This window comes from Xenia sp. Carnegie-2017, unplaced genomic scaffold (assembly GCF_021976095.1).
Source record: "Xenia sp. Carnegie-2017 unplaced genomic scaffold, XeniaSp_v1 HiC_scaffold_22, whole genome shotgun sequence".
In the NCBI taxonomy this organism is placed as follows: Eukaryota; Metazoa; Cnidaria; class Anthozoa; order Malacalcyonacea; family Xeniidae; genus Xenia; species Xenia sp. Carnegie-2017.
In genome coordinates this window covers 12,042,863-12,056,175 of record NW_025813485.1, presented here as the reverse complement: position 1 = coordinate 12,056,175, position 13,313 = coordinate 12,042,863, and the positions used below count along the sequence as shown (strand labels likewise).

Sequence of the window (13,313 nt, the reverse complement as noted above, 5' to 3'; positions counted from 1 at the left end):
GCAAAGTATTACATACTGTTTTTCAATGGAGCACATGATAGTTATAAGGAAGTGATTAAATGCCTTTCATGCAGGGCCAATCAGTGGGGATATTGAGTTTCTATGACACTAAAGAAACCTTGTCGTCCTTTTATACATACACAATTTTGATGATTCTTCAATGCATTATCAGTTTGCACCATTGAAAAAAGTTCTTTCCAGTGATTTCTCTCAAGATTATGTTGCGTGTTGTTGTGATTCCTGGTGTGCATGTTACGTCACGACAGTCATGTTGGTGTTTCAATACAAAAGAATATTTTGTTAATGCCATTATTGGCACCAGCCGGCGTGGGCGAGCCACATTGTTGGTTTGATGCAATCCAAGAATACAGAAGTGGCCCACTCTTTTTCTGGAATTCTTTTACCTTGATTAGGTCATCTAACTATCCTATCTAAAGCACGTTCTTACCATCACAGAATCATCCCACTATAAACACAACTTCAAACTTAATACCTGTTCACTTAGCGTTCTTTGTACAAAACAAGTGAAATTTTTACTTATACAATAAAACTTGATCCCACTGCTTCACATTCCAAATTAGTAGTATTTGTGCTCACAACCATGAACAATCGCTCCTTTTTCTTTGTGGGACGAAGTATTGGCTTCGCTATACTAGCAGTGGTATAATTTTTGCGGTGAATGCACGTTTTTTATGTTGATTTAAATTTGAATTGAATTGCTGCATTTGCTTAGAATGAGGGCATTTTCTCTCAACATAGAGCTCATTAAAACCCCTTTTCACAAATGAAGAAGGACACTTCAACTCAAAGAAAAAGGGCACTTTTTGTCTGGTTTTCAAAGTTGGATGGACCTTGGCCTCCTTGACAATCCGGTTGCTACGTCATTGTTTCAACATTTCTCTTATTCTTTATTACACGCGTGAAAAATAGCATTTCGTGCAACGCAGAGTCATCACCAAAGTGTGATAGTTATGCTGAATGGTTTGATAACATTTGACTAAATTTATAGATCTTAATGAATTGTAATATCTTGGAATTTTGGTTTTGAAAAAGTTTCACTGTTTTTTTTGAGATAAAATTAAAATTTTGTTAGGGTCCTAAGGGGGGCGGCAGATATCTTAGGAAACATGGCCCCCGGAAACAATTTTCTTTGGGGGGACAAAATGCAGATTGCTCGTGATTGAGTAACGAAACCTGAGTATTTAGCAATGAAAATTGTAAGTAATCGATTTTTTGTATTGAACCAGATAAATAAACAATGAAATTTCACAATTCTTTTTCGAAAAGTAACGATATCTCTAAATAAAATCCCGGATGTTGATTTGTGGATGCAGCCTTACACCAAGTTCACTCTTATATTAACTGACACATTTCTATTACAACACCAAACAGGCAAACACGTGTGCAAGTGCAATGGTGTGACTTCGGTGTGTCACCACTGGTGTTGTTTGTCGTTTGTAAAATTGTCAATACATTGCTTGGTTTAAATTAGAGTATTAATTAAACAACCGTGTGTGCTTGTGTATAAAAAATTCGTTGGAACAAAATTATGGCGTCGAGCAGCCCTTTGGTAGATGCAAAAGAACGTTTGTCCGAAGAATATAAGGTTTGGAAGGTGCACCATCCAAAGGTATTTTATTTAAGGACAGATAGAGATAGTATGTTTTCAGTTTTCACGTATAACGTCTAACGTAACTGTGGATTTGCAAATTTTTTGAAATATTAGTGTTTGTAATATAATGCTTTACTCTGGTTTTTATTTTAACCAAAGAAATTGTCATTTTAATGAAAATCTGCAAACTTTGATTTTGATTTTGTCTATCGAAGGATTATCATCCAGTCTTCTTTGGTGCTTATTGACCAAAGAAATGTTTCTTTTGTTGATCATTAGTGGGATCCAAAATGCACTTTTTTCCCAAAGTCACATAATCACATCACAATATGGGGAGGCACTAGGGGTGAGGGGAGAGGACTGAGCCCAACAATAAATTATGATAGGCAAAAAATCTTCCCCTAAGTAGCACAAATCACACATTTGGTAATGTAACTGTCATACTTAATAATGACAATTTGATAGTTGTACTGTACTTGTCCTTGCAGATATGTATTATATCTTTTTGATTTTTTGTTCTGAGTAGGATATTATGGGGAAATATTTTGCCTTTGGGACAAGCCCCTTCAATATATTAAAGTGCAGAGTGGAACCTTATGATATGACACAGTCATTAATGCGTTGTGTTGTTAAACATGTAGTTAAATTGTTTTAAATTGTTGAACTGATGAAGATTTGTCAACTATATTCTTCACGTGTCTTCATGTTGTTTATATCTTGGCTTTTGCTTTGAAAAGGGCTTCATAGCTGAGCCACAAAAAGATGAAGGAGGCATTCTAGATTTACTTCACTGGAAATGTGGTGAGAAATGTTTTTGCCATGTATCAAATAATTGAGGATTAACAAAAACTTGAGGATTTCTTAATTTTAATAAGTACATCAAAGTTCTCTATGTTTGTGAAATCTGCCATTTGCAATTAAAAATTCAAGTTATCAGCTTATTTTTGAGTTTAATATATGTCTATACTATTTATTTAAACTTTTCTGAAAATTATCTTCAATGTAATTTTTACTGGAAACTCTAAAATTTTAATTGAAAACTTTTTTATAGCAATCCCAGGGATGGACAAGGTACAATCTTTGCACATGGTTCGAACAATTTTAAATGAATTTTACCATTTCCCATACCAATATTATTATTGAAAATGCAAAAGGTGACAAAATTACACCATTTTCCCATTCTATTAACTGCTAAATATTCTTTTTATGTAGACCCCATGGGCTGGAGGGTCTTACAAGCTTACAGTCAATTTTCCCAATGATTATCCATATTCGCCACCAAAATGTAAGCAGTGTATGTGCCAAAGAAGTTGAATAGGTTTATTGCAAGTTATGTTGTCTGTCTCTCTGTTCATTTGGCTATTTAAGTTAGAGCTTTAGCCTCAAAAGATAAAATTATTGACTTATTATTTTATGTTATAACAAGTATGAAAGCACATGTTGTCTGTTTCTTTGTACAATTTGCTATTTAATTGAGGTATAGCTTTAAGCTCAAAAGGTGAAATTTTTGACCTATTATTGTATGTTATAAAAAGTATGAAAGCTCGTAATGATTTATCAAATTTACCGCTCTATATGACTCATTAAGTTAAGTTGTAGTAGGAGTAATGATTGAATCTTTCAATTTAGCAGAAAAAATATGGAAATTTTGTTCAACGTTTTGGAAATTTGACGGGCTTCGTCTCCTTTTGAAAATCTTACGCACTTTCAATTTTAGCTTATAGTACTTCTAAAAAATTAATGCCAATGTATGATGTATGTATACTACCTACATATGCATTACTAATGGCACTAAGAAGAGCGGGTCAAAACAAAGCTAAACCAAATGCCAAAACATTGAAATAAACGTTCGGAACGTCCATTCGGACAAATATTCAAAATTCATTTCAAAAACCAGGTGAACTCGACAATTAATCGATATTTATAGGCAAGTTTTGTCCTCCTATCTTTCATCCAAATGTTTTTCCATCCGGAACCGTTAGCCTTTCTCTCATTGATAAGGAGCATGGATGGAAACCACAGACGACCCTGAAGGAGGTGATGATTTTTTAGTTACGTTACTTTTCTACATTGTAGCTACGGATATTCAGTACATTTTTACTTATTTTCCGAAACAAACTATAGATGTCTCAAAGTAGCTACCAATGCATCAAAAGAAGAAACGTAATACATGCTTTTACCCTTTAGGTCTTGGTGGGTATTCAGTTGCTTTTGAGCGATCCCAATTTTGACAACCCTGCTCAGGCTGAAGCGTCCGCAGTGTATTTGTAAGTGTCTTTCATATGTATTTTTCAAAAACATTTCTTGGTACTGTCTGACGATAAAATTTTTGCAATTGTTTTGTTTTGTCGACAACGACTGGTGCGGTGGAAGTGATTTTAGAAATAGGCATCTTCCACCATTCTTTTGCTCAGCCAGCCAGCAAGTTTACTCATTTTGCGTAAATATTTCGCAGTGTTTATTCCCCGTAAAAAAAAATGGAGTACCATAAACAATTTGAAATTTACATGTAGCACAACCTCACTGCTACTGCCCGCTCTCCATGACCACTGCAAGAAAAACCAACCCATCGGAAACGATCAGTGTGCCAATCAAGTGTGAAATAAGTCAGCAAACATACGTACTCCCGTGCACCTGTCAGTTATGAGAAATTTTAGAATTTCTACCGACAACTCCCACAAAAAAGCCTAAACAGAAGAAAGCCCAAAGAAGTCAGCTCTTGTGCCTATACTGCTGAATTTACCGTGTATTTTTATTTATCTGCAGCAAGTACTCTAAAATATGAAGCGATTGCAACGTACATTACAGAGGAATTTCTTTTGTTTTAGCAACAGTCCCTCTGATTACGAAAATCGTGTCGTTTGTCAAGCTAAGGAAATGGCTTTAAAATGAATGGACAAAAAAGACAGGATTTTTTAAATATTCAACAAATTCTACATATATATGAATAAAACATCGATGGGTTTGTCTTCATGAAATTTTCCAAAGCATGATTGCAAAGAACTTTGGTTAGCTACTACTTTGCGGATGTTTGCCTCGATTTTGTAAGTTGCAGTAGGAAAGCGAACTTTTGTAAAAGTAAACTTGTAAACCTTTATGGAATGAAACCTTCCCCATATACATACACATGATATTATATACATTAGTTACTTCAACATTATTAGTTACTTCAACAAGACGTACGAGAAACTTTTCTCTTTCGCACATTTTTTGCCAATTTGAACGCTTTTGACGAGTTAAGTTGTTTTCCTTTTCTCTGTCTTTGTTTCTTTGTCTTTTATTGTCTGTTAATTGATAGCATATTTCTTTAACACTCATATCTTCTTAGTATTGGTGCCACGCTATGCGAACACCTCCTGACCATGATTCAGGAATTGTTGTATTTTATTGACTATGAATCTGGCCTTACGTTCTGCATGGTTTTTATTATTTTTGAATCAAGCATGTTTTGTTTTGTTTTGTTTAGTTTAGTTTTAGTGTAGCTTTTAGCAGTGTTGTTTAGTTTTACTTTGACTTTCAAGTACGTTCCTGTTCTTCTCAAATGTTAAAATCACTTTACTTTAAAAGGTGTCTCCTGGAAGCTTCATTATGTCTTTTGACAAATACTCAAACAGGTCATATCTTCGCCCTTTGGGATTTTGAAAACTGCATGTCACGACCTTCGAACTTGTACAGCTGTCCTTTATTCATCCAGTATATGCTCTATAAATTCTCGGAATGTAAAAATGATTCTTTGGTTTTAGTATTGTTGCACATACTAAAACCAAATGGGAGGGGAGGGGATCGGTAGTTAACTTGCCCAAATTTTTTACGTATTAAAGTGTCATTTGATTTGTGATAGTTTACAATCACATACCGGTTTTGTGTTTTAAATCAATTGGTCAAGTAAACTGACATCCGTAGTTACCGATTTCGAAGTGGGCCGGTTGCTAGCTCCGAGCACCAAAGGAGTGAGATTGAGATTATCTTAAGTCCTATTCACACGACATAAACTAACCCAGGTTTAACCTAGGTTAAACTTAACCTACCTCTTGAGGTGGGTTGAGTTAAACCTAGGTTAAACCTGGGTTAGCAGTGTTTACACGCAAAAAATTCAACCTGGATTAAACCTGGGTTAAACTTAACCTACCTCTTGAGATGGGTTGAGTTAAACCCAGGTTTGTTTATGTCGTATGTGCATCTTTATGTCTTTATGCATCTTATGGTTCACCCCCCGGGAAAATTTTTGATTTCTCAGAATTGTAAATCATTATTTACGGCATTTTGAGGACACTTATAAGTTGCACTTAAACACAAAAGAATTCTTAAAATAACAGTGGATTTTCGAAAACAGTTTATTAATTTCTGCTTTACTCAACCAACTACCTCATATTGCTTAAAGAGTCACTAAAACTTATAAATATATTCCTGTTTTCTGAAAACTTTTGATTAAAATACTTATGCAGAATGTTATACCATTAACACTTCGCAACTGCAGGAATTCTGTTCGGCTAATTGATATATTCAATTTCCTGTTCTGTTTGTTTTATTTGTTTGTGGTTGGTACAAGTATTACCCGACAGAGGGCAATTATTATCATGTACATGCTTCACCTGCAGTGCATGCAAAGTACATAGTTTTTACAGTTCAACGTTTTGGATACGATGTTATTTCCCACCTTATGTGATCAGGAATGTTAAGCCGGTAAGCAGTTGCCTAGACGACGCGATTTTCTTTCGAAATTTGACTAGTATTTTAAACTTCGTGTGTTAATGACCGGGACGTTCCAGTTTCATGTGTTAACGCGCTATTCCATTAAAAAGACATTTAAACGATGGAGGAGGATAGCTGCCCTATCATATTGATGACTGTTCTTGCCAGGTGCTTGGCTTTGCCATGCATAATTTTTTCTGCTCGTCTGCATTTGTGGTATGTGAACCTATCGAGTCGAGACAGAGCTCGGCTATTTATGCATCATCAAGACAAACTGATACAACTTGTCAATGGTAGTATAGGCGTATAGTTAGTTCATTTCGTTGTTTATATGTATCGCCGATGTAGACTTGACGATGTTCAATGTGTTTTAAATACTGTTCAAATTGTTGAGCTAAATATTGAGAAGATATCAGACAGTGAGGGATTTTATACAGAATCCATCTGTATAAGGACTATATTACGTACAATACAAGTAAGTATTGCCATGTTATTGCTAAATTTCCTAACTTTTTTCTCTTGATAGTACTCAGGTCACTCAGATAACGTAACGAGTAAGGCTTTATTATACAGTACAAGATCGGACATATTTTCTGCATGCTCTCAGTGCACGCATGTGTTTTATAATATACGACCATATACCTATGTGTAATGTCATGTTACATATATATTTAAATTTTTATATTTACATCTGTTTTATTTGTGACAATTACTATATACCTAACGCCACACATACGTTGCCCGTTTTGAATGAAGGAAAGTTTTATCTAACTTGATATTTATTGACATTTAAACGTTGGCAGGTTTATGGAACTCGATGGCCACGTAAACACACAGACAACAAATTTGCAAATTACATATTAATTTACATATTTGGGCGATTTTTTTTCCTGGATCTAGTGAAATGTGTTTGATGAGGTTGACCTTCGTTTTTCCAATGGCTTTCTTCAAATTTTGGTCCTGCTATGTAAATTTCAACGCATTACTGTTCATTTCTTTAGAAGTGTATTGTTTTTGCAGTGGGTAAACACAGAAAAATTCGCATAGCAGGATCTAATGTGCGGGCTGCCAACGCCAATTTCAATTATTTCCTTTTTATAAGAGCCTATTCTAAGATCTTGAGTTCGTAATATTAAGGGACCGCGGGGCGATTGACAATTGTTGGCTCGTATTTATATACGCATGTCATAATCCGTTGAAAATACGGCATATAATGCATATATGAATAATAGCCCCCAACTATCGATCTTCCGCGGTCCTTGATATTGAAGGATCATGCTTGACCTATGGCAAATTCATTACGGCAAATACTCCAATTCTAGCCTGAAAAGTTAAAGACAATGACTTGTGATGAAATTATTATTACAATATCATCATCATTAAGTTATTGAATTATCTTTACATCACTTAAACTAATGATATCAAATATGATGGCATTGTGGCGAATTAATCTTACCCTAAAACTCTTAAACATACTTCGGTGTACCTAAAATGTCCTGTCATGAATTTTTGAAGTTTGCAACAATGCTATTGATCCCTTAGACAAAGCGTTTTCTCAATAACGTTACTTTTAGTTTAGGAATGGCCAATCTCCTAATACCAGTGTTGGTGATCTTTTGGTGGGTTGCGAACGCCTTAACTTCGGTGTTTTCCAAAATTGAAATGTCGAATAAGGAGCAATCAACGATTGAGATGAAATGGCTCGACTTGACATTCCTACAGTTGTTTCTTGGTTGCATTTTCTCCGCGTTTTCATTAATCGTCTTTCAGGGTAGATCGTTAAGCTTAAAGAACGTCAACAGTTATCATAGTATTCTGGCTATCATTGGCAATATTGTCGGCCATCTTGCTGTCAATGTATCCTATACATTCGTTAGCTCCAGTGCCACTCAGGTGGTTAAGTCTTGCGAACCAATGTTTACGTTTTTCTTTCTTCTTTGTTTGCAACAAACTAAAAACAGCGGAAAGGAGCGCATGACGGCTGACGTATTCATGTCGATAGTGCTCATGTCACTTGGAACGGCGCTATTTGTGATGTGGGATATCACGTTTAACATTTACGGAATTGCAGCTGCCGTTGTATCAAACATTGCCTTTCCACTTCGAAACATCGCTTTGAAGAGAGCATCGATGTACGATGGTCCATTTGAAAAGTACTTAAATTTGTCATTTTATGGTACACTTGGGCTTTTCCCTCTCCTATTTTTAAAATTCCTCCTGGGAATAAAATCATTTGAATTTTCATATAATGGAATACTATCCGCTACATTTCACGGATTATACAACCTGGCATCGATCTCGGTCCTTCAATCTGTCGCACAACTCAATCATTCCATCCTGAACTTTTCCAAGCGTTTACTCGTCATTACACTTAATATCAAGTACTTCAGGCTTCTAATGACTTGGCACATGGTTATTGGTCTAATAATTATATTTGCCGGTCTAGCATTGTATATCATTCATCAGCAAAGCGACAAGGACTGGATACGAAGAGCCTTTAATACAATACTTAACAATCCTAAACGCTATCTAAAATCAAACATAAAAGCTATAACGTTGGTTTGCCTGTTTTTTGCCATTGTTCATAATACTATGAAAGTTGAAATTAAAGAAGAAACTCTCCCCCAAACACCAAACATGGCGGCCGCACGCGATAAACTTACCACTGCTTGGATATTCAATAAAGCTGTGTCTCGGTTATTCATTGATGATATTAAAGCTCTGCAAAGCCAAAATAAAAAGCCTGTGCATGTGTATTGTGGGACGATGAAATGTGTGAGAAAGATAGACAGTCTAAAAAATCCGTTCATCGAAGGAAAGTTTCTTCTTGTTTCCGACATGTTAAGTGAGACTCCTCTCAAAGGCTGGGTCGAACGTCATGCGTTATACAAGATATTGATGGGAGTTCGTTTTGAGTGGTACCTAACCCAAGCTATATGTCTTGGTCACTTATGGCGATACGGTGGAATCTTTTTCTTTCCCCGGTATAGAAAATACAGCGATCAAAAAAAGGAGGTGGATTATTTATTTCCCTGTGTTGTGTTGCAAAGTAAGCCTGAACAAGTCCAGTCGCAACGTAGCAAGAGACTATCACCCAGAAGTGTCACTGTCATTAAGAGAATGAAAGAATTTGTTGCCGAAATGAAGAACTGGAATTCTGTCAATCTAACAGCAATGTTCAGTAATAACATCTGGAACGCTTTAAGCGGACACTGCAAAACTGACAGGCACTGGTGTGCATATTTGAATCGTAAAAGTTTGCGCGATCTTTATAAACGAGAAGGAATCCCGCTTCATGATGGAGACCAACATTTCGGAATTCTATCATACGATAGCCAAATTGGCAGAAGAAATCGTGGAAATATAGGCGATGAAATTCAAGGAATTACCGGCCTCCAGTTCCTGCCGTTCGTCGACTTCTTTCGTGATAGGGATAGAAACTTATCTCCCTCCACCGTCGGTGAGCACGTGATGTTTTTCAACGCATGGTGGGGGAAAGGCCGTGATAATTGGCCGCCTCGATCAAATATTTACCCTGTCATGTTGTCTATTCATACAGATGGGAGATTTCAAAACGCCATTCGGAAATCTTCTCATAAGATCGAATTTCTCAAATCCAGAGAGCCGATCGGCGCCCGCGATACGAGGACACAAAAGTTCATGACAAGTATTGGCGTTCGCTCATTTTTCTCTGGATGCATGACGTTATTTCTGAAACGCCCACGCGAGAAAACGAAAAGAACTGATGTAATCTATGTTGTTGATTTAAACAGAGAACATCGCGCACTTCTCCCAAAATATATACGTGAAAAAGCGAAATTTATATCCCATACTGCAGATTACGGTATCAATTATAACATGTTGACCAAAAGACGTTATTTACATGCGTATAAACTGTTGGAAATCTACTCGCAAGCAAAGCTCGTCATCACCCAAAGAATACATGCTGCTCTACCTTGCGTTGCCATGGGCACGCCAGTGATCTTTTTCAACGGGAGAAATTTGCCCGGAGGAGGAGGATTGAATCAAACGATTTCTGATCGAGTGAAAGGTCTCACAAACATGTTTCACACGATTGATCTTTTTAGGATAACGAGCGAAGAAGCGCAAAAGAAGCTCGAGGATTTCAACTGGTCCCAACCCCCGAAAAATCCAGATTTTGCCACTCGTATGAGAATGATGTCATCTATGTGGTATATAATTCGCCAAAAGGATGTCTTCTACGAAACTGCGCTCCGCTTCGGAATGCTACCGCTTACTCCAAAATGGATGATGAATGCGGAAGGTCAATCTCATATATTTCATCTCATTCTTAATGCGCGCGGAAGCAAAAAGCGAAGCGATTATTACGTCTTAAGTTGGTATCAGTGGCGTTGCGTGGAGTCTGTATTGCGTCATCACCCAACTGCGCGATTGTATATACACAGCAACACACTAGAACAGAAGTCATTTGACTTTCTGACAGAGGTCGGCTATCAAATTACAGTAAAGAGATACAAAATAGATGGTTTGATTGGAAACACGCCTTTGAAAAATATCCACGCTCCCGATTTTGTTAGTGCCGCCAAATCCAGGACTTTAAAACGGCTTGGGGTCTTTAGGTTACTGCTGTTGTATCAATTTGGCGGAACGTTCTTGCAAGATGACACAATTGTGTTAAAACCCTTTATAAAGTCCCTTGGAAATGTTAACAAAATCAGCCTGGACGAAAAGTCAAACGTAGTGACGTGGATTCTCTCGTTTGAAAAAGGCCATACTTTTCTTCACGATATTCTACAGGGATTTTCACGAATTTATAGCAAGGAAATGAGCCCCGGAGAAAGAGACACTTTAATATCTAAGGTTTGTGTGTCTTTTAAGAACATTACTATTTTAGTTGCATGCAATTAATGATGTCTGTATATAGATCTTTCGGCTTTTGAAATAGTAGCATGCATTAATGCGAGGTAGTAATCTTTTTCGAGACCTCAAAATTTTCTCGTTAAACAAACTTCATTTGCAAGTTTTTTCGTTCGTGTTCATTTTCACATGGAAGCTGGTTCCGAACTTGCATCAACTTTACTTTTAGGCCCGTTTCAAACGTAGCATTTTACATGAGCCGAATGCATTTAAATAAAAAGATAATGAAGAATTTTATCGCATTTTCTTTTATCTTTAATGCATTCGGTGCATGTAAAATTCCAAGTTTGAAACAGGCCTTATTAGGTAAAAATGATCCATTGAATAATTTCAATAACTGCGAGTAGATGCCTGGACAGTCAATTGATTTACAAGTTGTTTCGTTCTCTACTTAGGTTTGGCAGGATTGGCAAAAAAATGCGGCGACAAGAAATTCTATCAAAATTGCGCAACAAGATCAGTTTCATTCCACAACAGCTAGAATGCTAAGTGGGAACAACAGTCTTTACGAAATGATCAAAGAAAAGACGTTTGTGGTAAGGGTGATCGACGCAGAAAAGTGCATTAAAAAGTTGAATAGAAGCGAAGTCATATTGAAAGATAACACCTTTTGTAAAAGCATCTATAACGACCATTGTTTAATATGTAGCAAGCAATATTAGCAAATCGTTTTCTCATTAACGTCTTAAAAACGTGAATAGATTTCTTGAAGAAGGTACAACTAGAAATAATGTACTCAAACACCAAAATCTTTATCCGAGGGTCTTGATCGGTGGACATTGTACATTGTAATATATTTCAATCTTATCCAGTATCCACTGATTAAAGGTGCAAACAGTTTTATGAGAGTTGAGGAAAATGCTCTTGTACAGGCTTCTTTATGTAAAGGAGTAAATACTTTGATTTTTACTTTGCTACATAATATGTCCCACATTCTTAAAAGAGTGGGGAACTTTTGTTTTCCTCTTAGCAATTTACGTCCGATTGAGGAATTACATCTGGTTATCGCGCGTCTCGCATGACACGTCTCCCACCCCCACTATTGTCCTACACCTGTATATGCATTTTCCATTGATATGTATTGCTACATGTTTGTAAATGTAGATCGTCCAGGTTGGTATAGTCCTTAGAAGGACTGTTTTTGTTGTTGTTGAGTGACGTTTCGACAACCTTAGCTGTAGTCATCTTCAGAGTCAAATGACGTCAGTCAAAAACAACAAAAACAGTCCTTCTCAGGACTATACCAACCTGGACGATCTACATTTACAAACATGTAACGATACTCCCGGGCTCAAACCATTTACGATATGTATTGCATTCAACATGTAAATTTAATACGCAAATGAAAAGCGTTGGTGGCCCAGTTCGTAGTAATCAGACCACACTAGCGGCCCGCCAGGTAAAGGGTTGTATGAGAAAAGTACACAACGCTAATATATGCCAAACATGGGGTCCGTACAAAAAGTAGATGCATTTGCTAGATTACATTGTATACAATCGTATTTTCAATACTTTTTATCGAATGCATTGATTTGCTATACACAGCCCGTAAATTTGATTTTTCAGCTTTAGAAAATTTTTGCATGGAAGGCACGGAGATATAATAGAGTTGAGGAGAGTTGGGTTGAATTCAGACGAGAGTTACCTTACCTTGAGTGCATGCCTGCCAATTGTTTGCAGTTTAAAGTCTTTGATGAAGAACAAACAGATTTTGTATCTTGATATGTCAAACTTATAAGTTCGGAGATGTACTGTCAAATCACACGAGAAGATATTTAAAGATGTTTTAGTTTGAAGCATGTTAACGTCTTATTAAATCGCTCATTTATGTGGAAGTAGTGAAGTACCATGATAAATTATCGCTTAACATCGTTAAAAGTAACGAATTCCGATTCCTTGTTCTCCTTGTTAATCGATCGCTCAAAAGTGTTTCGATCGGCATGCCGGCTAGCATGCTAGTTCACAAGGGTATAGTCAATGAAAGCAAATAATTTCAACACTTTTTTTAAGTGAAACAAAACCAACTCATCCGACATGTCTTATGCAAGACTTTTTCTTTCATAGTTTTCCTAAAACTTAAAAGTGTTATTTAATTTCTCAGAAAATTACA

The 13,313-nt window shown here is 36.5% G+C and overlaps 2 protein-coding genes across 3 annotated transcripts; both read left to right on the top strand.

Annotated features, from left to right (window-relative positions):
- The first annotated feature begins 1,369 nt into the window (after window positions 1-1,369).
- On the top strand, window positions 1,370-4,767 carry LOC124446013 (SUMO-conjugating enzyme ubc9-like). 2 transcript variants are annotated; one of them, XM_046996803.1, is made up of 7 exons: window positions 1,370-1,630; window positions 2,350-2,413; window positions 2,664-2,683; window positions 2,825-2,897; window positions 3,540-3,649; window positions 3,800-3,879; window positions 4,441-4,767. In XM_046996803.1, the coding sequence occupies exons 1-7, from the start codon at window positions 1,550-1,552 to the stop codon at window positions 4,502-4,504; spliced, it is 492 nt and encodes a 163-aa protein (XP_046852759.1). In that variant the 5' UTR covers window positions 1,370-1,549; the 3' UTR covers window positions 4,505-4,767. The 2 variants fall into 2 exon arrangements, with proteins under 2 accessions (XP_046852759.1, XP_046852758.1); XM_046996802.1 differs by having other exon boundaries at window positions 2,664-2,701.
- A 1,730-nt stretch (window positions 4,768-6,497) lies between these two features.
- LOC124446788 lies at window positions 6,498-12,046 on the top strand. Its single transcript, XM_046997668.1, has 3 exons — window positions 6,498-6,779; window positions 7,879-11,146; window positions 11,599-12,046. Exons 2-3 carry the CDS (start codon window positions 7,886-7,888, stop codon window positions 11,863-11,865), a joined length of 3,528 nt encoding a protein of 1,175 aa, XP_046853624.1. The 5' UTR covers window positions 6,498-6,779; window positions 7,879-7,885; the 3' UTR covers window positions 11,866-12,046.
- Window positions 12,047-13,313: the final 1,267 nt, after the last annotated feature.